General features: G+C 43.8%; 2 protein-coding genes across 5 annotated transcripts; both read right to left on the minus strand.

Annotated features, from left to right (window-relative positions):
• Positions 1-280: 280 nt before the first annotated feature.
• LOC109868238 (glutathione S-transferase kappa 1-like) lies at positions 281-3,347 on the minus strand. 2 transcript variants are annotated; one of them, XM_020457675.2, is made up of 8 exons: positions 3,215-3,347; positions 2,985-3,056; positions 2,813-2,894; positions 2,518-2,646; positions 1,994-2,139; positions 1,578-1,694; positions 1,310-1,403; positions 281-416 (listed from the first exon to the last, which is right to left on the minus strand). In XM_020457675.2, the coding sequence occupies exons 2-8, from the start codon at positions 3,054-3,056 to the stop codon at positions 373-375; spliced, it is 684 nt and encodes a 227-aa protein (XP_020313264.1). In that variant the 5' UTR covers positions 3,215-3,347; the 3' UTR covers positions 281-372. The 2 variants fall into 2 exon arrangements, with proteins under 2 accessions (XP_020313264.1, XP_020313265.1); XM_020457676.2 differs by having other exon boundaries at positions 2,985-3,080; positions 3,215-3,327.
• Positions 3,348-8,203: 4,856 nt separating this feature from the next.
• LOC109868241 (rap1 GTPase-activating protein 2) lies at positions 8,204-14,516 on the minus strand. Of its 3 annotated transcripts, none has more exons than XM_031785948.1 (19): positions 14,339-14,515; positions 14,155-14,187; positions 13,896-13,989; positions 13,446-13,481; positions 13,285-13,332; positions 12,806-12,997; positions 12,586-12,683; positions 12,410-12,488; positions 12,241-12,294; positions 11,959-12,042; positions 11,761-11,861; positions 11,472-11,601; positions 11,188-11,370; positions 11,027-11,098; positions 10,856-10,942; positions 10,480-10,635; positions 10,304-10,390; positions 10,169-10,194; positions 8,204-10,090 (listed from the first exon to the last, which is right to left on the minus strand). In XM_031785948.1, exons 1-19 carry the CDS (start codon positions 14,407-14,409, stop codon positions 9,991-9,993), a joined length of 1,731 nt encoding a protein of 576 aa, XP_031641808.1. In that variant the 5' UTR covers positions 14,410-14,515; the 3' UTR covers positions 8,204-9,990. The 3 variants fall into 3 exon arrangements, with proteins under 3 accessions (XP_031641808.1, XP_031641805.1, XP_031641804.1); XM_031785945.1 differs by having other exon boundaries at positions 9,873-10,090; positions 12,806-13,003; positions 13,896-13,986; positions 14,339-14,516; XM_031785944.1 differs by having other exon boundaries at positions 9,873-10,090; positions 12,806-13,003.
• Positions 14,517-19,685: the final 5,169 nt, after the last annotated feature.

The raw sequence follows: 19,685 nt of genomic DNA on the forward strand, positions 1-19,685 counted from the left end.
GTTGTGTTTGCTAACCCTTCGCCATCTCTCTTTTGACCTGGGGAAACAGGTTCTTCCACTTCTTTCCAGTCTATTTTCTGTCCTCTTCCTTTTGTTTCGCATATCAGGCATTTTCTCTCACCCTAGCTGGCAACTAATGTTCCTAAAGCCTTGCTTGTCCTTAAATATGAATGTCAGGTTTCTTTCTGTGGCAGTAAAAAATATTAGTGAAAAGACAGTCATCTATCTATTTCAAATAATCATTTTCAGACCGATTTAGAAAATTTAGAAAATAGACAACTTCAAATCATATCGATTATATTTATTCATCTTAATGAATTCCATATGTGACAGGTTTCAAGTCCCAGTCACGTCCCAGTTTCATGTTTCAAGTCACAGTTTGGCAGCAGCAGGCTGGGGTCCCATCCACTTCTCTCCTAGAAGACACAAGGATATGATTGGATAAGGTCTGCACTGAGGTGAATCTTGATGGGCTCAAAGAGATGACAGTAATGATATAGGAACCAATATTCTAAACAATAGAATCTACCATATCTAGCAACCAGGAAGCAATAATGCAATAATGATAACTGTCTCGAGTTGAGTGATTACATACCTAGATAAATCTATCAAAAGGTTGTGAGGTGCATGACATAAAACATGTACAATGACATGTGACGTATTACAATAAGATGTACAGTATTGATTGCAGTCCCGTGTAGATCAGTTGGTAGAAAATGGTGCCAGGACTGTGGGTTCGATTCCCAAGGAGACCAGTACAAAAAAAGTATTAAAATGTATGCACTCACTGCTGTAAGTTGCTCTGGATAAGAGCGTCTGCTAAATGATGTAAAATGCCAAATTGCTGTAAGTATATAGCCTACGGTAATTGTTATCATCTTAAAGGTTGACTTTGGACACAAAATGGTCGAACTCCGCCCCTTTCTCAATTTGGGGTGTGACTTTGGTGGTTCGTCGATGTGTCATTCTGGTCATGCGCGCCCTGCGACCAACTTGGCTAGTTCGTTACCTAAGCTAGCCACTGTAGCTAGCCAGTAACTCCTCCAGTATGTGTTGACGTAATATCACAGGATTCATTTTTGGACAGAAGCTATAGAGATCGGTAAACAATGGCACTTCTGTAGCTAAATATTGTATTCATCCAATTTCTTTTTAAGCATTACATGCCCTGGTATGATGGTGGATTGATAAGTCATATTGGTTAAAGTAAATTCTATAATATGCTATTTGTGAATATTCTGATGCATCCAAAGTGGGAGTTTATGCAGGAACATGACATCTTATGATGCCAGAGGAAGTGTGGGCTCACCTATGCAGTGGGCAATGAGCTCAAACCGGTCAGAGCCAAAGAACACCTCCGCCTTTCCATTCACATGACACACAGCCAGAGGAAAACCAAAGGCCTGAATGAAAGAGTACAGAGACAAGGTGAGATAGTGAAAGAAGTGAATGTACTGATACTGATGTCCACTCCCACACTGATGGCTGCTATTGTCATTAACAGCCATCTAAACGATCTACATGTATGGGGTGGGGTAGGTTGGGAGGGAACAGGGAGAGGAGGGGGAGACACTGACCCTATGGTCCAGTGCTTCCTGGGTGGATCTCTTCAGCTTGTCTTTGATTTCCTTAGAGGTGGACAGTTTCAGCAGCTCTTCCACCTCACTGGCTGAGAGCCCTGCCTTCATGGCTGCCTGGAAAAAACATGAATCACATTAAAAACAAACAACCTGCAATGTTCACATCCACGACGCCACTATCTACCCAGACCCAATCTCAAAATGCTCTAGGAGGATTATGCCCTCCAGCACTCAGGGATTGTGATCTTGAGAACAATGGCATTAGTGTTGGAAGATAACACATGTTTAACACTTTAGTAAAATGCAAATTTTTCAGATATTATGTGAAAGGCACATGGGAAAAACACTAGACAGATGATGAATGGAGAGAAGCCTTGAATTCAAGCTACAGTGACTTGAGTACATCCTGGTACCTCAGAGAGTGATGCAGGCTGGGTAATGTCTTTGTCTTGGCTCCAGATCCTCATCCACAGCTCCCGTGACACCTGCTCTACCTGCTTATCTCCTCCCACCTCCCTCTCCTGTACCGCCGCCACAAAGCGCATGGCAGACAGCGAGCCTGGGACAGACAAATACATGGTTGCAAGAGAATAATGTGGTGACCGTGAGGTCAGCAAGGAGTTTATTTTGCTTGACGGCGAGGCACAAAAAGGTTAATAGAGACCATACAGAGCAGTGTATTAGGTTCATAGGGATGAGCTACCAAATCTTGCTCTACTACACTGAGGCCAAGACCTGTTAAAGATGCTGTTTGATCTACATTAGGAAACCTTCATTGATCTTTAAGATATGTTAAGATACATTCTATATAAGAAACAGTACTGGCATATTAGTGCTGTTCCCACCCTATGTGAACATATATCCAATAGCGTTGTTATGCGCTTGGCAAAATAGGCTACTGGCATATTTATATAAAGAAGATGCAGGGGGGTTGCACCTTTTTCGAACATGGCCTCAAAGGGGTCAGCAGGGGGACTGATGGGGACCTGGAAGTACTGGGCTAGACGGTGCAGGTCTGTGGTCATATACAGGAACTTGTTTGGGACCTGACCTGGGGGCTTATTACCTGGAATACAGGATAAAAGTACAGACTTTACATCACAATGCAGATGACTCACCATAATGACTTAATGGCTGACTGACAACATGTGCAATGTAAACATAACAATCCATCCATAGCCCATAGCCTATTGTGAAGCCTGGTTTGTGTAATGTTGATCTTAGCTACATACCTGATCCTTGCATGATGCCACCCAAGAACGCAGGACGTAGTTTAAGGTCAATGTTCCACACATTTCTGTAACGGCACATGACCTTAAGATCGGATACATGCATGCACAATGATTAATCAAGCATATAACTCTACCTCTGAAATGAAAACATGTACAATCTAAAGACACTAACCTCAAAGCCAAGCCATGAGTAGGGAGAGACCACGTCATAAAACAGTTCAATCACTTTCCTGGAACTTGCCATCTGAAGGATTTTATTTTTTTATTACTTCAAAAAAATAGAAGATTATTATGATAATAATAATAATAGAACACCAGGCAACAAATCAAATGCACTTTACACTCGGATTGTTTTCAAGTTTAGAAATGTGCACATATGCACCAAGAGTCCATTGAAATTACCCGTGCAAAAGTCAAACCAGTTGTTAACTTTGTTCTTTCGTTTATTATTTCAAGGGTACATGTAACCTAACGATAAAGACACTCAACTGGAGCTAATTTAAATAACCCGGATATAATAACTTGCAGTCTAGGTCCCAGTGCTTCTGGGTCATGGCTAGAAGGGATACATTGTGTTAAATTACATCTAAAGTCGTTTTTTCCATAGCTAATCTTAATCCTTTTCCTAACTTTAACCTAATTCTCCCAACCTGTTGCGTAAGATCTCTTTCCCTGCTACGAAAAGTAAATTCTAGTCAATTGTGACATAAACTGTTTTATATCTAGTCAAAACCGTGTAGGCTTACTTTCTATATTCTTCTTCTTAACTCTTGAATGATAGGTGCATACAACGCCACCTACTGTATTGGATGGAGTGTGAGGCCAGTCACGACCCGCCGTACCTATACCACAAGACATTCTTCTACCGCTCTGCTTGTTTTGATTTAAAAAACACTGACCTAATAATAGTTTGCAGCCATCCACGAAAAAATATAAACGCGGCATGTTAAGTGCTGGTCCTATGTTTCATGAGCTGTGTTAGTGAGTATTTTACCCTTTGTCAAGATAATCATTTCACTTTTCGCAGTTGCTAGCTGTGCTACTAGAGATCCTGGTTCGATTCCAGTCTCTTTCGCAGACAGTCGCTACTGGGAGACCATGGGGAGGCGCATAATTGGCCCACGCTGACACGGTCGCCAGGAGTACGGTGTTTACTCCAACATATTGATCTTCAACTAGTTGTCATAAACCACCTGAATATTGATCTTAAACTAGTAGTCATAAACCACCTGAATATTGATCTTCAACTAGTTGTCATAAACCACCTGAATATTGATCTTCAACTAGTAGTCATAAACCACCTGAATATTGATCTTCAACTAGTTGTCATAAACCACCTGAATATTGATCTTCAACGAGTTGTCATAAACCACCTGAATATTGATCTTCAACTAGTTGTCATAAACCACCTGAATATTGATCTTCAACTAGTTGTCATAAACCACCTGAATATTGATCTTCAACTAGTTGTCATAAACCACCTGAATACTGATCTTCAACTAGTTGTCATAAACCACCTGAATATTGATCTTCAACTAGGTGTCATAAACCACCTGAAAACTGATCTTCAACTAGTTGTCATAAACCACCTGAAAACTGATCTTCAACTAGTTGTCATAAACCACCTGAAAACTGATCTTCAACTAGTTGTCATAAACTAAATGAATTATGATCTTCAACTAGTTGTCATAAACCACCTGAATATTGATCTTCAACTAGTTGTCATTTTTATTTATTTTTTATTTCACCTTTATTTAACCAGGTAGGCTAGTTGAGAACAAGTTCTCATTTGCAACTGCGACCTGGCCAAGATAAAGCATAGCAGTGTGAGCAGACAACAAAGAGTTACACATGGAGTAAACAATTAACAAGTCAATAACACAGTAGAAACCAAAGGGGGAGTCTATATACAATGTGTGCAAAAGGCATGAGGAGGTAGGCAAATAATTACAATTTTGCAGATTAACACTGGAGTGATGAATGATCAGATGGTCATGTACAGGTAGAGATATTGGTGTGCAAAAGAGCAGAAAAGTAAATAAATAAAAACAGTATGGGGATGAGGTAGGTGAGAAAGGGTGGGCTATTTACCAATAGACTATGTACAGCTGCAGCGATCGGTTAGCCGCTCAGATAGCTGATGTTTGAAGTTGGTGAGGGAGATAAAAGTCTCCAACTTCATCGATTTTTGCAATTCGTTCCAGTCACAGGCAGCAGAGTACTGGAACGAAAGGCGGCCAAATGAGGTGTTGGCTTTAGGGATGATCAGTGAGATACACCTGCTGGAGCGCGTGCTACGGATGGGTGTTGCCATCGTGACCAGTGAGCTGAGATAAGGCGGAGCTTTACCTAGCATGGACTTGTAGATGACCTGGAGGCAGTGGGTCTGGCGACGAATATGTAGCGAGGGCCAGCCGACTAGAGCATACAAGTCGCAGTGGTGGGTGGTATAAGGTGCTTTAGTGACGAAACGGATGGCACTGTGATAGACTGCATCCAGTTTGCTGAGTAGAGTGTTGGAAGCCATTTTGTAGATGACATCGCCGAAGTCGAGGATCGGTAGGATAGTCAGTTTTACTAGGGTAAGCTTGGCGGCATGAGTGAAGGAGGCTTTGTTGCGGAATAGAAAGCCGACTCTTGATTTGATTTTCGATTGGAGATGTTTGATATGAGTCTGGAAGGAGAGTTTGCAGTCTAGCCAGACACCTAGGTACTTATAGACGTCCACATATTCTAGGTCGGAACCATCCAGGGTGGTGATGCTAGTCGGGCATGCGGGTGCAGGCAGCGACCGGTTGAAAAGCATGCATTTGGTTTTACTAGCGTTTAAGAGCAGTTGGAGGCCACGGAAGGAGTGTTGTATGGCATTGAAGCTTGTTTGGAGGTTAGATAGCACAGTGTCCAAAGACGGGCCGAAGGTATATAGAATGGTGTCGTCTGCGTAGAGGTGGATCAGGGAATCGCCCGCAGAAAGAGCAACATCATTGATATACACAGAGAAAAGAGTCGGCCCGAGAATTGAACCCTGTGGCACCCCCATAGAGACTGCCAGAGGACCAGACAGCATGCCCTCCGATTTGACGCACTGAACTCTGTCTGCAAAGTAATTGGTGAACCAGGCAAGGCAGTCATCCGAAAAACCGAGGCTCCTGAGTCTGCCGATAAGAATATGGTGATTGACAGAGTCGAAAGCCTTGGCAAGGTCGATGAAGACGGCTGCACAGTACTGTCTTTTATCGATGGCGGTTATGATATCGTTGAGTACCTTGAGTGTGGCTGAGGTGCACCCGTGACCGGCTCGGAAACCAGATTGCACAGCGGAGAAGGTGCGGTGGGATTCGAGATGGTCAGTGACCTGTTTGTTGACTTGGCTTTCGAAGACCTTAGATAGGCAGGGCAGGATGGATATAGGTCTGTAACAGTTTGGGTCCAGGGTGTCTCCCCCTTTGAAGAGGGGGATGACTGCGGCAGCTTTCCAATCCTTGGGGATCTCAGACGATATGAAAGAGAGGTTGAACAGGCTGGTAATAGGGGTTGCGACAATGGTGGCAGATAGTTTCAGAAATAGAGGGTCCAGATTGTCAAGCCCAGCTGATTTGTACGGGTCCAGGTTTTGCAGCTCTTTCAGAACATCTGCTATCTGGATTTGGTTAAAGGAGAACCTGGAGAGGCTTGGGCGAGGAGCTGCGGGGGGGGGCGGAGCTGTTGGCCGAGGTTGAAGTAGCCAGGCGGAAGGCATGGCCAGCCGTTGAGAAATGCTTATTGAAGTTTTCGATAATCATGGATTTATCAGTGGTGACCGTGTTACCTAGCCTCAGTGCAGTGGGCAGCTGGGAGGAGGTGCTCTTGTTCTCCATGGACTTCACGGTGTCCCAGAACTTTTTGGAGTTGGAGCTACAGGATGCAAACTTCTGCCTGAAGAAGCTGGCCTTAGCTTTCCTGACTGACTGCGTGTATTGGTTCCGGACTTCCCTGAACAGTTGCATATCACGGGGACTATTCGATGCTATTGCAGTCCGCCACAGGATGTTTTTGTGCTGGTCGAGGGCAGTCAGGTCTGGGGTGAACCAAGGGCTGTATCTGTTCTTAGTTCTGCATTTTCTGAACGGAGCATGCTTATCTAAAATGGTGAGGAAGTTACTTTTAAAGAATGACCAGGCATCCTCAACTGACGGGATGAGGTCGATGTCCTTCCAGGATACCCGGGCCAGGTCGATTAGAAAGGCCTGCTCACAGAAGTGTTTTAGGGAGCGTTTGACAGTGATGAGGGGTGGTCGTTTGACTGCGGCTCCGTAGCGGATACAGGCAATGAGGCAGTGATCGCTGAGATCCTGGTTGAAGACAGCGGAGGTGTATTTGGAGGGCCAGTTGGTCAGGATGACGTCTATGAGGGTGCCCTTGTTTACAGAGTTAGGGTTGTACCTGGTGGGTTCCTTGATGATTTGTGTGAGATTGAGGGCATCTAGCTTAGATTGTAGGACTGGCGAGGTGTTAAGCATATCCCAGTTTAGGTCACCTAACAGAACAAACTCTGAAGCTAGATGGGGGGCGATCAATTCACAAATGGTGTCCAGGGCACAGCTGGGAGCTGAGGGGGGTCGGTAGCAGGCGGCAACCGCGAGAGACTTATTTCTGGAGAGAGTAATTTTCAAAATTAGTAGTTCGAACTGTTTGGGTATGGACCTGGAAAGTATGACATTACTTTGCAGGCTATCTCTGCAGTAAACTGCAGTAAACTGCAACTCCGCCCCCAACTAGCTGTCATAAACCACCTGAATATTGATCTTCAACTAGTTGTCATAAACTAAATGAATTATGATCTTCAACTAGTTGTCATAAACCACCTGAATATTGATCTTCATCTATTTGTCACAAACCACCTTAATATTGATCTTAATTTGTTTTTTCTTGAAGGTTGTGTCATCTTTAAAAATGTATTTTTATATCAAGAACATTTCCAACCATCCAGCACAGATCTGGTTGGCCAAGTCTCCTGGAGAGAAAGCAGGATTTTCTTTCCATCCCTATTTTAAAGAGATTGATCACAAATGACAAAATATTAAAAGTTTGTGTCCTTACCTTCAAAGCAGTCTTTGGACAAGCAGATTCCAATCTATGATTTGGTTACCCACTACCATCAACCATTAATAGTAACATTTCCTGTGCAGAGCCTTGATGTAGTGTTAACACTCCTCTCTATGTGTCTCATACAACTTTCCACCTGATAACATGGATCAATCCCAGCTTCTAACCGTCCCACTGTTTTTAGCATTTGCCTGTCTCTCTACCTCATTTAATTACTGTGTCAAAGTGTCAAACTACCTAAAAAAAATAGCAAAGAAAACATGTTAGCATTCTTCACATTACCGACCCCAAAAAGTAACAAAGTAGTCCAATTTGGAGTGTTCATTTAATGTTCAAAGCATCCTGAATAAACCTAATTGTCCACCTTGGTAATAAGCCTAATTGTCCACCTTGGTAATAAGCCTAATTGTCCACCCTGGTAATAAGCCTAAGCCATGTCAAAATACATAGAATTTCAGGATATTCACTTTAAAACAGTAAACCCCCAGTCCCTCGTCTATGGATTGGCCAGGGGGCAATGACATTTACATAGCAAATCTCACTCCAAACTTTCTTCAAATGTTGGTAGCCCTGAATTGTTACAATGCTCTAAAATAGTAAAATAGTAATAATATATTGCATGACTTCATTATCATACATTTACTACAATGATGTACACATATTAACATTGAGAATATTCTAAAATAATATATCTGTATTACTTGCTATGAAAGCATCAATTTCAACATTTTACAGCTTTAACAGTGCATTTGGAAAGTATTCATACCCCTTGACTTTTTTCACATTTTGTTATATTACAGCCTTATTCTAAAATGGATTAAATATTTGTTTTCCTCATCAATCTAAGCACAATATCCCATGATGTAAAGTGAAAACGGGTTTTTAGAAATACCTTATTTATATTTGTATTCAGACCCTTTGCTATGAGATGTGAAATTGAGCTCAAGTGCATCCTGTTTCCATTGATCATCTTCAACCAAGCCATGAGGTCGAAGTGATTGTCCGTAGAGCTCCGAGACAGGATTGTGTCGAGGGACAGATCTGGGGAAGGGTACCAAAACATTTCTGCAGCATTGAAGGTCCCCCAAGAACACAGTGACCTCCATCTTTCTCAAATGGAAGAAGTTTGGAACCAATAAGACTCTTCCAAGAGCTGGCTGCCTGGCCAAACTGAGCGATCAGGGGAGAAGGGCCTTGGTCATGGAGGTGACCCTGAACCCGATGGTCCCTCTGTGACAGAGCTCCAGAGTTCCTCTGTGGAGATGGGACAACCTTCCAGAAGGACAACTGTCTCTGCAATACTCCACCTAGAAGGCCTTTGTGGTAGAGTGGCCAAACAGAACTCCTCAGTAATAAGCACATGACAGCCCGCTTGGAGTTTGCCAAAAGGCACCTAAAGGACTCTTAGACCATGAAAAAACAAGATTCTCTGGTCTGCTGAAACCAAGATTGAACTATTTGGCCTGTATGCCAAGCGTCACATCTGGAGGAAACCTGGCACCCTCCCTACGGTGAAGCATGGTGGTGCCAGCATCATGCTGTGGGGATGTTTTCCAGCGACAGGGACTGGGAGACTAGTCAGGATCGAGGGAAAGATGAACAGAGTAAAGTACAGAGAGATCCTTGATGAAAACCTGCTCCAGAGTGCTCAGGACCTCAGACTGGGGTGAAGGTTCACCTTCTAACAGGACAATGACCCTTAGCACACAGCCAAGACAAAGCAGGAGTGGCTTCAGGACAAGTCTCTGAATGTCCTTGAGTTGCCCAGCCAGAGCCCGGACTTGAACCCGATCGAACATCTCTGCAGAGACCTGAAAATAACAGCTGTAATGGCTGTCAAAGGAGCTTCAACAAAGTCCTGAATTTGCAAAAATATCTAAAAACCTGTTTTTACTTTGTCATTATGGGGTACTGTGTGTAGATTGATGAGGGGGAAAAACTATTTCATCCATTTTAGAATAATCAATTTTAGAATAAGACTGTAACGTAACAAAACGTGGAAAAAGTCAAGGGGTTTGAATACTTTCCGAATGCACTGTACATACAAAGTATCCACTTGGTTATTACTCAAATATACACATAATTTTGTCTGTCTACATATTCTCCTGGGGACTGGAGTGGTCTTTGACCTCTGTGGAGCCCAGGTTGTCTGTGGGCTGAAAGCTGGGTTCAGGGGGCTTGTAGGCCAACTCACTGAAAGAAAAAAAAAACATCTGTCTGTCTGTCTGTCCATCCATCTGTCTGATTTGTCCGTTCTCTGTAGTGTCTTACCTCTCTCCATCTCTCTCTGTAGCAGCCTGGAGAGGGAGACAAAAACCAACAGGGGTGGTCAGCATTTCCCAAAAACATATCAATTAGATATTCACTGATAAAAGAGAAAGTGCTTCCATCTTCAGTATGGGTTACCTTGGGCTTCTGTGGGAGTGGCACCCCGCCCATCTTTCTAGGCCCCCCAAGAGTGTCAAAAGAATTACTGCGTACCCTAATGGCTCTCTGCAACAAAGACAGGAAATATGGATGCCAAGTCCAAAGCCCACCCTTTCCCCACACTGTAGTGAAAAGTCAAGGATTTCTGACCTCACCTTAAAGTTTTCGATAAACCCTCCACTCCCCTCAGTTACACCCCTCATCCCCTCAGAAGTCGAGAGGGTGGACACAGGCGAATCTCCCATCATGCACTGGGAGCGGGTGGACAGTTCCGCCTGCAGACCCTCCAGGAGGGACGAACGAGTGCGCAGCTTGAAAAGATAGGATGAGAGGAGAGAGGGAGGCAGAGACGGAGGAGAGAAGGAGGCAGCATAGAGGAGTTAAGTAAGAAATGGGGAGCAGAAGAGGTTTCTGTTCCACTTAAAAAGATACCAGATTTGCATCTAGAAAGTCTTTGCCTGTGTGAATGTAATGCCTCAAGCATTACTGTATACATTTATAATGGTGTTAGTGTTGTTCTTCTGTGGTTACCTCCAGTCTACTGAACCTCTCAGCCTTATAACAGGAGATCTCTGCATTGATAAGCTTGGTCAGAAGGAACTCTCTCAACAGGGAGCTCTGGAAGATAGGCCAATAGAGACACACTGAGAATGCATCAGGGCCTTTACAATGTAACCAAGTTCAGATGTGAATTCTGCTCACCTCTGTGAATATGGGAGGATCAGGGAGGGAGGGACCAAAGGGAGGTACATCCTCTCGGGCTGTGACTGACACCTGCAAACAGACCACTTCCAGGTTTGAAAAAGTATTTCCATTCAGTGATAAAAGATCAATGTGTCTCTCATTTTGTTTTATCTTCTTACCTGGAACACCCCTCCTCCTGCCTCCTCCCCCTCCCCCCCGTCCCCCACTCTCTTCCTCACCCTCCTGACCACTAGGAAACAGTGCAGGAAGTGTGAGCCGATGACATCAGACAGAAAAGGGGTGTGGCCCTCCTGGTAAACAACAGCAACGATGTCGTTGCCTATGTGTCTCTTCCTCTGTAGCTGTAAGGAGTAATGAGCAGAGGGTAAGCGGGAGCCACTGGAGCTGGGTTGAAGTGATTGACTGTGGGTGAGGATGATTTGGTGTTGTTATTCAGGCTAACCTGTTGTGTATCGCCCTCTGTGAAGGGCAATTTGGTGGACACATGGAACATGATCTCTCTGCCGTGGAAGGAAGTGAAGACCGCATCATTTCCTGTCTGGCCGTGATACACATCCAAACCCCCTCGGAACCTGGAAGAGAGGGAGGGAGAGAAAGAGGGAAGAGGCAGTCGGAGAGAGGGAGTGACAGTAAGCTGCTGATGTCTTCTTATTCATCTCTTCCTGTTATAATGTCATATTTCTGTAATTTCTCCATAAGGCCATGTCACCATGTAGGTTACTGTACATTACCCAGTGAACCCTTGAAGTGCGACTGTAGCTCCCAAAATAGAGAGGAATTCTTGAAACTCTTCACTTTCCTCATTGTTACAGAGTATGTCCTCCTCTGTCAACTGTAAAAGATAGAGAGAAAATATGAGAGGTAATGTACAGTAGACAAGTGTTACTATTTAATGCTTCCAAGCTTCTGCCTGCATTCCAGTTATTTACCTGTCCCTCTCTCTGATACAAGACACCAAACTTGAAATTCGGAGACACTCTGTGTTCATCAAATGCTGTTATAAGATCTGGTGCCTGAAAGACAGAGAGGGGAAGAGAGAAAGAAAGAAAGAAGCAAAGAGAGGGAGAGAGAGATAGAGAGATAAAGGGGAAGGAGAGAGCACACATTTTTTGTCAAAATGGTCTCAGGGTTTAGAGGTCATTTGAAGAGTACATTCTGTGTAACATGAAGGCCTAAAGCATTTGGGAATGTGTACAGTGAAAAATAAGTACCTTGAGGTAACTGACCACATCAAATCTGGACACAGTCACACTGTCGCATAGCATCTGAAAAGGACATGGTCAGTTTGGGTTTTTTCAATGATGGTAAATGTTTTCAGTAAAAGCACAGTAAAGGTTCATCTAAAATACACACGTCTGTTGGAGAGACTAGTAATGGTACCTTGGCCAGCTCCACAGCAGACGGGATGTTTGGGAACAGAGACACAGAGAAAACCCCATGCATAGAGCATTCCCTCATCCTGGAAAGGAAAGACAGACGTAATAACTGTTGCTCATGGAATTCACCAGGGTGTTTCATTACATGAATTGAATAAATTATATTATTTCTGATATAACCTCAGTATTACTCTCAGCCTCTTCTCTTCTTCCTCCAAACAGACAGAGAGAAGGAGGGGTCCCAGGGAGGGGTCCACTGCTGTGAACGAGTGATGATACTGACATAGGAGAGAAAGTCACACAGCTACTATGTATGTATTTCATAATCTTGGATCATAGTCCATCTCTACCATCAAATGGAACAGAATAAGAGTAGTCCTATGGGCGGTACTCTACTAACTCGTGAGCGGAAGAACTCCTGGTAGTATGTGGCCTCGCTGTCTCTCTCCATGATGTCATAGGTCTCTGGGTCTAGGCCATAATGAGAGGATGTCGGACTGGTCTCAGCAAACTTCTGTAGTGGGGGGTCTATCCAGTAACCACCCAGCTTTGGAGGCAGGATCAGAGGAAGGTCACGACCTATCTTCAAAAGCTGAGACTTTCAAAAGGGTGAGATGATAATTAAACGTCTGGTGTATCCAATTAAATGTAGATCTAGCAGTAGCCGTAGGATGATGTTTGAACTGACATGCTCATGGTTACATCAGCAAACCTAATAATGAGTTTTATGTATGCTGGTATGAGTGTTATAACTATTGTGATGTCAGTGTTTTAGGGAACAAAAACGTCTGTATCAGTGAGAATATTGATAGGTCAATGTCAACACACACACACGTGTGCACACAAATCTTGACATTATATTTTAGGAGAAAGACTCACCCTCAAAGGCAGAGGGAATTCACAGCGCTGTTCATCTAGCCTGCTGCTCTGATGAAGGAGAGTGAAGGTAACAGTGACTGACTGATTGACTAACTGGGGAGAGAACTGTTGTACACACAGAGACTACACAAAACAGAGAGGGAATGATGCTGTACACTCACCTGCAACTTCTCAATGATCTCAAACAGCTCTGTCACCTTACATGGAAAACACAGACAGTCAGACAGAGTCAGACAGACAGAACAACATACAGTCAGACAGACAGACCAACATACAGAGTCAGACAGACAGACAAACATACAGTCAGACAGACAGACCAACATACAGAGTCAGACAGACAGACCAACATACGGTCAGACAGACAGACCAACATACAGAGTCAGACAGACAGACCAACATACAGAGTCAGACAGACAGACAAACATACAGAGTCAGACAGACAGACAGACAGACACATGTGAGGTTGAGGGAGAAACAGGAAGAGAAAGAGAAACAACATTAGACAAACACAGATGCAGGGAAATGCAGGGAGACTAAATTAGTGACGATGTGATCAACAAATGCAAAAAGGATATGATGAAAGACACATTATCACAATTAAGTCATTTTACCTTCTGGTTGCTGCCAGCAGAAAGGAACGGTTTGGTCTCGCTGGTAGGGGAGTCCAAAATATCCAGAATGCTGTGTTCTAAAGGTTCTGGTCTGCTGCAACAGGTGGAATGACAGAGCAAAGCAATGCAACCCATCACTTTTCCTATTCGTCAACTGCAAGTTTATCAAGCTTTAAATCCAGTATAAAATGACCAGCGAGAAATAAACTACATCTAATGTGGATAAAGGTAAATAAAGGTATTTTAAAGTTTTTCTCACCTAGTCTCATTTTCACATATGAACTTGTCCACACTGTGAATAGGGAAAGTGGTAACTCCTTAGACAATGTGCCACATAACATTAAGAACTACTTCTATTATCAACTATTTGAAGATTTTATTCAGATTCTGACACTAGATCCAAAGCATTTTAATTTGTTCTCAATACTGTGACTGTTACTCACCCTCCATATGCCCCAAAAGTGAAACTTCTCTTTCTGGAGAAGAACTTCTCATTTCTGCTGTCTCTCTCCATCGTTCTGTGTGGGTGTTCGTGCTTGTGAGTGCCAGTGTGCTAGCTATAGTCAATCAGTACTGCCTAGGGATGAATTAAATCACTCCCCTCCCTCTCTCTCTCTCTCTTTCTCTCCTCTCTGCCCCCTGCTTCTCACTCATTTAATCTCTATACTTCCTTCCCTATATCCTGCTGTCAGCCAGACGAGCAATATTAACCCCATCTTGGCCGCAGGGACACGCACTGATGGATAACAAACCCCCATGACCCTGCCCTGACATGCAGTACATGTATGGACATAGAGACAGAGGAGTCGCTGGGTATCGATCGCCATGCTCTAAGAAACACAGATAGTGGTCTCACTGACTTGGTGTGTGTAAAGATAGGAATGGTAAATAAATAAATAAACGCATGAGCGATTGCCTCTTTAGACCTGTTACCCTTTGAGTCTGTAGAACCATCAATTATTGACAGCACATACTGAGAGAGGTGCAAGGCAGCGGGAGAGGAGAGGAGAGAGGAGGGGAATGGGGAGGGGTGGTAGTGGAGGGGGGGAGGGTGTTGAGGCACACTGCTAAAGGGGGAATACAAAAGAGGAAGGGAGGTTAGAAATACTGTATCTATGAACACAACATTAGGCTTCATTTGTGCAATAAGGTTAATTATGTTGTGGCATTGGTAGTATTTAAACAAATCTTTGTTATCAAGGAAGATTTTTCATATCAATCAAAAGACCCTTTTCTGTGTTTGCAAACATTTCCGCAGGGGGGTGATGCGCGCAATATTGGAAGTTCTCATAGACGGTCAGCTAAGAAAGCCTCCATTTACATGTTGCTTATGAGTAGATTTATAATAATAATAATAATAATAATAATTCGGTGGGTGCTTACATTTACAAGTGTAAAGTGTGTACAAGTGTGTGTTATACATATTTGTGAATGGTACATTTGTTCGGTTACCGCCTAATTTCACATTACTTAGGGATTATGATTGGATTTTCACATTCTAGCTAACAACTGCTACATCCAAAATATGTTTTTTAAAGATCACAAACAAATATAATCTTTGCGACTATTCAAGCAATAATCAAAACATTTTAAGTGTATGAGAAACCAAAAATGTGTTCGCCCAGCAAAACGTCAATCAAAATTCCCTGAACTGTCATTGGCTATAATCCTACATTTATTCTGCAGAGGTGGGGAAGTTGTTTGTTAGTAGGGTACGTTGTTTAACCTCTGATTTAAAGTCCCTTATCTAGGGGACTAGTAGCGGTTCTGGACTGGTTCAGAGTGACCAAAATGTTTGTGTACAGAACGTCTATGAACAGTGCAACGTCAATTGCTTTAAATTCAGCAAAACAGCTCTCCACATTCAGATGGCACCGTTTGCAAGGAGCTGAGATGTAGGCTTTGTAATCTTGCACCTCATTTGCATACGAGTGACGTGTCAAATTTTTTGTCCTATCCAGACAAAGGACCTATTCCTCTGGCTGTGACCATAGAAGCCCCACTTGCTTTTGAGCCGGGCTATAGAGCCGGGCTGAAACTCAATGAAACTCAAGATTCTCAAATGGAGATAACGTTTGCGGTATTTAGTTTTAGCTGTTGGATGAACAGATTGCTATACTTCTATATGAAAACCCTTCAGTTGGCATGCTGAATGGCAGTCAATAAACATGATATTTCTGTCACGACTTCCGCCGAAGTCGGCTCCCCTCCTTGTTCGGGCGGCGTTTGACGTCACCGGCCTTCTAGCCATCTCCGCTCCATTTTTCATTGTTCCGTTTGTTTTGTCTTGTTCCCCGCACACCTGGTTTACATCAAATCAAATCAAATGTATTTATATAGCCCTTCGTACATCAGCTGATATCTCAAAGTGCTGTACAGAAACCCAGCCTAAAACCCCAAACAGCAAGCAATGCAGGTGTAGAAGCACGATGGATAGGAAAAACTCCCTAGAAAGGCCAAAACCTAGGAAGAAACCTAGAGAGGAACCAAGCTATGTGGGGTGGCCAGTCCTCTTCTGGCTGTGCCGGGTGGAGATTTTAACAGAACATGGCCAAGATGTTCAAATGTTCATAAATGACCAGCATGGTCAAATAATAATAATCACAGGCAGAACAGTTGAAACTGGAGCAGCAGCACGGCCAGGTGGACTGGGGACAGCAAGGAGTCATCATGTCAGGTAGTCCTGGGGCATGGTCCTAGGGCTCAGGTCCTCCGAGAGAGAGAAAGAAAGAGAGAAAGAGAGAATTAAGAGAGAGCATACTTAAATTCACACAGGACACCGGATAGGACAGGAGAAGTACTCCAGATATAACAAACTGACCCTAGCCCCCCAACACATAAACTACTGCAGCATAAATACTGGAGGCTGAGACAGGAGGGGTCAGGAGACACTGTGGCCCCATCCGATGACACCCCCGGACAGGGCCAAACAGGAAGGATATAATCCCACCCACTTTGCCAAAGCACAGCCCCCACACCACTAGAGGGATATCTTCAACTACCAACTTACCATCCTGAGACAAGGCTGAGTATAGCCCACAAAGATCTCCACCACGGCACAACCCAAGGTGGGGCGCCAACATTCCCTAATCAACTGCATATACAGTATATATTCCTCTGTTCCCCCCATGTCTTTGTGTGGAATTGTTTTGTTACTTGTTTTGTATTGACGCGCCTAGCTGGTTTTTCCCCGGATACCATGTTTCAACCCGGAGTATGTTTAATTGTTAAATATTTTTGCTTATTTGTGACTTTGTCGCGCTTTGCACTTTTGCCTTTGGCTGGAGGTTTGTTGGACACTGTTGCATCCGTGTGTTGTTGCTTCTGCCGAATAAAGTGTGCGCCTGATCATAACTCTCTGCTCTCCTGCACCTGACTTCAACACCAGTAGATCACAACTCTCTGCCCTCCTGCATCTGACTTCAACACCAGTAGATCACAACTCTCTGCTCTCCTGCACCTGACTTCAACACCAGTAGATCACAACTCTCTGCTCTCCTTGCACCTGACTTCAACACCAGTAGATCACAACTCTCTGCTCTCCTGCACCTGACTTCAACACCAGTAGATCAGAACTCTCTGCTCTCCTGCACCTGACTTCAACACCAGCAGATCACAACTCTCTGCTCTCCTGCACCTGACTTCAACACCAGTAGCGCACAACTCTCTGCTCTCCTGCACCTGACTTCAACACCAGTAGATCACAATTCTCTGCTCTCCTACACCTGACTTCAACACCAGTAGCACATACTCTGACAATCCCCCAAGTTTGACAGATAAATCAAATGTATCAGGAACATATTATACATGTTATTGTATTCATGAACATCGAAGGGAAGAAGTCTGAATTTGCTCAATCTAGTTCTGTTAATCCACCACAAATATTGATTTTGATGGAGACCAAAGTTCACAACTGGTTCCATAGTGGCAACATTCTTATTGATTTCAGGCAGCTCCTTCCGAGAGATCAAACACAACTCATGGTAACATTGCAGAATCATCCGTATCAGTGAGCTGTTGTGAAGCTCCTTCTAAGAATCGACCTTACAAAAAAAAAGACATTTTAAAATCACATGTAACAGGTTGGGGAAGTTTTCCACTTGAACTTCAAACCAGCGAAGTCTAGATACCTGGTGCTGAAAAGGGGGAAGACTGTGGACAAGTTCCGCTTCACCATTCAAGACACAGAGAAACCGGTAAAGAGTCTGGGCAAGATGTTTGACAGCAGCCTGAGGGACACAGCATCCATCAAGACATCCAACCAGGAGCTGGGAGTGTGATTGGCTACAGTGGACATGTCAGGTTTACCCGGCAAGTTCAAGGCCTGGATATACCAACATGGTGTCCTCCCACGGAACCTCTGGCCCCTCCTGGTATACAAGGTCCCAATTTCTATAGTCGAGCTAATGGATGGGATTACCACGAAGCCTGAGCAGCACTGCCCTGTACAGTCAGAAGAACAAACTGAAACTACCCATCAGCATGAATGAGGAATTAATGGTGACTCGTACAAAGGAGGTGCTGCAATACAGGGAGTCAAGCATCCCGAAAGTCTCCTAGACAGGTATAGAGGTGAGGACAGGAAGGAAGTGGAGGGCTCAGGATGCAGTAGAGCATGCTGAGTCACGGCTACGGCACAGTGTGCTGGTGGGTAATGTGACTCCGGGAAGAGCTGACCTTGGTAGCATTACTGGTGGTGCAGGAGGAAGTGTGAGCAACAGTTGAGGAGGAGGGAGCCAGCAGGATGGTAGGAATGCAGCAACAAGATGGGAGAAAATGGTGGAAAGTACATGGTCCGAGCTAGGGCTGGGCGATATGGCCAAAATCTCATATCCCGTAATGTGACTCCGGGAAGAGCTGACCTTGGTAGCATTACTGGTGGTGCAGGAGGAAGTGTGAGCAACAGTTGAGGAGGAGGGAGCCAGCAGGATGGTAGGAATGCAGCAACAAGATGGGAGAAAATGGTGGAATGTACATGGTCCGAGCTAGGGCTGGGCGATATGGCCAAAATCTCATATCCCGTAATGTGACTCCGGGAAGAGCTGACCTTGGTAGCATTACTGGTGGTGCAGGAGGAAGTGTGAGCAACAGTTGAGGAGGAGGGAGCCAGCAGGATGGTAGGAATGCAGCAACAAGATGGGAGAAAATGGTGGAAAGTACATGGTCCGAGCTAGGGCTGGGCGATATGGCCAAAATCTCATATCCCGATAAAGGTAATTTCATATAACGATACATATAACGATATAGCACATTTTCTGTAAATTCAATGAATAAATAGTTTATATAAAATGACCATAAGTAAAGGCCTATTTCTTATTACATTTTGAATTATACTCAACAAATAAAGGTACTTACTCATATTTGATTATTTCTCATTTTATTTAGAACCTTTGTGCAAATTTTCAATTAAGCGTTTAACAAAATGTAAAATATTAATGTATAAAATCTAAAAAGGTAAATAGAAAACACTTCAACTATAGTAGCAAACAAAATAAATATAGGCCTAATATATATTTTTTTGGGGGGGGGGGGCTTGCCTGTTTGTATGTTATTTTGGTATTAATACGTGTCACGTACCAATTTGCATTTGATACCTTGGGTCGAGTGTTAGCACCAACTCACGAAACCCCCGTTTCTCGACCGTGCAAATTGGGGCCTTGTCTTTGCAGATGTAAGTTGTAATGGCAACTGTTGTCTCCTTCCATCTTCGTGATTTTTGTTATATGGTGTGCCGCGGGAAAAAGCCTCTTGCAACGCCTGAGTCGGGGGTTTGTTTTGAGCACTCAACTG

This window comes from Oncorhynchus kisutch, linkage group LG2 (genome assembly GCF_002021735.2).
Source record: "Oncorhynchus kisutch isolate 150728-3 linkage group LG2, Okis_V2, whole genome shotgun sequence".
Lineage (NCBI taxonomy): Eukaryota > Metazoa > Chordata > Actinopteri > Salmoniformes > Salmonidae > Oncorhynchus > Oncorhynchus kisutch.

Bases quoted from the DNA above. Each gene is read 5' to 3' on its own strand.
- LOC109868238 (XM_020457675.2), bottom strand. From the start codon at position 3,056: ATGGCAAGTTCCAGGAAAGTGATTGAACTGTTTTATGACGTGGTCTCT. The intron at 1,695-1,993 runs GTACCAGGATGT...TGTTTTTTCCAG, and splicing joins AGCCTGCATCACTCTCTGAG to GCAGCCATGAAGGCAGGGCT. The intron at 1,404-1,577 runs GTCAGTGTCTCC...TCTTTCATTCAG, and splicing joins AGGAAGCACTGGACCATAGG to GCCTTTGGTTTTCCTCTGGC.
- LOC109868241 (XM_031785944.1), bottom strand. From the start codon at position 14,409: ATGGAGAGAGACAGCAGAAATGAGAAGTTCTTCTCCAGAAAGAGAAGT. The intron at 13,990-14,154 runs GTGAGAAAAACT...CACCTGTTGCAG, and splicing joins ATATGTGAAAATGAGACTAG to CAGACCAGAACCTTTAGAAC. The intron at 10,636-10,855 runs GTAACCACAGAA...TATCTTTTCAAG, and splicing joins AGAGGTTCAGTAGACTGGAG to CTGCGCACTCGTTCGTCCCT.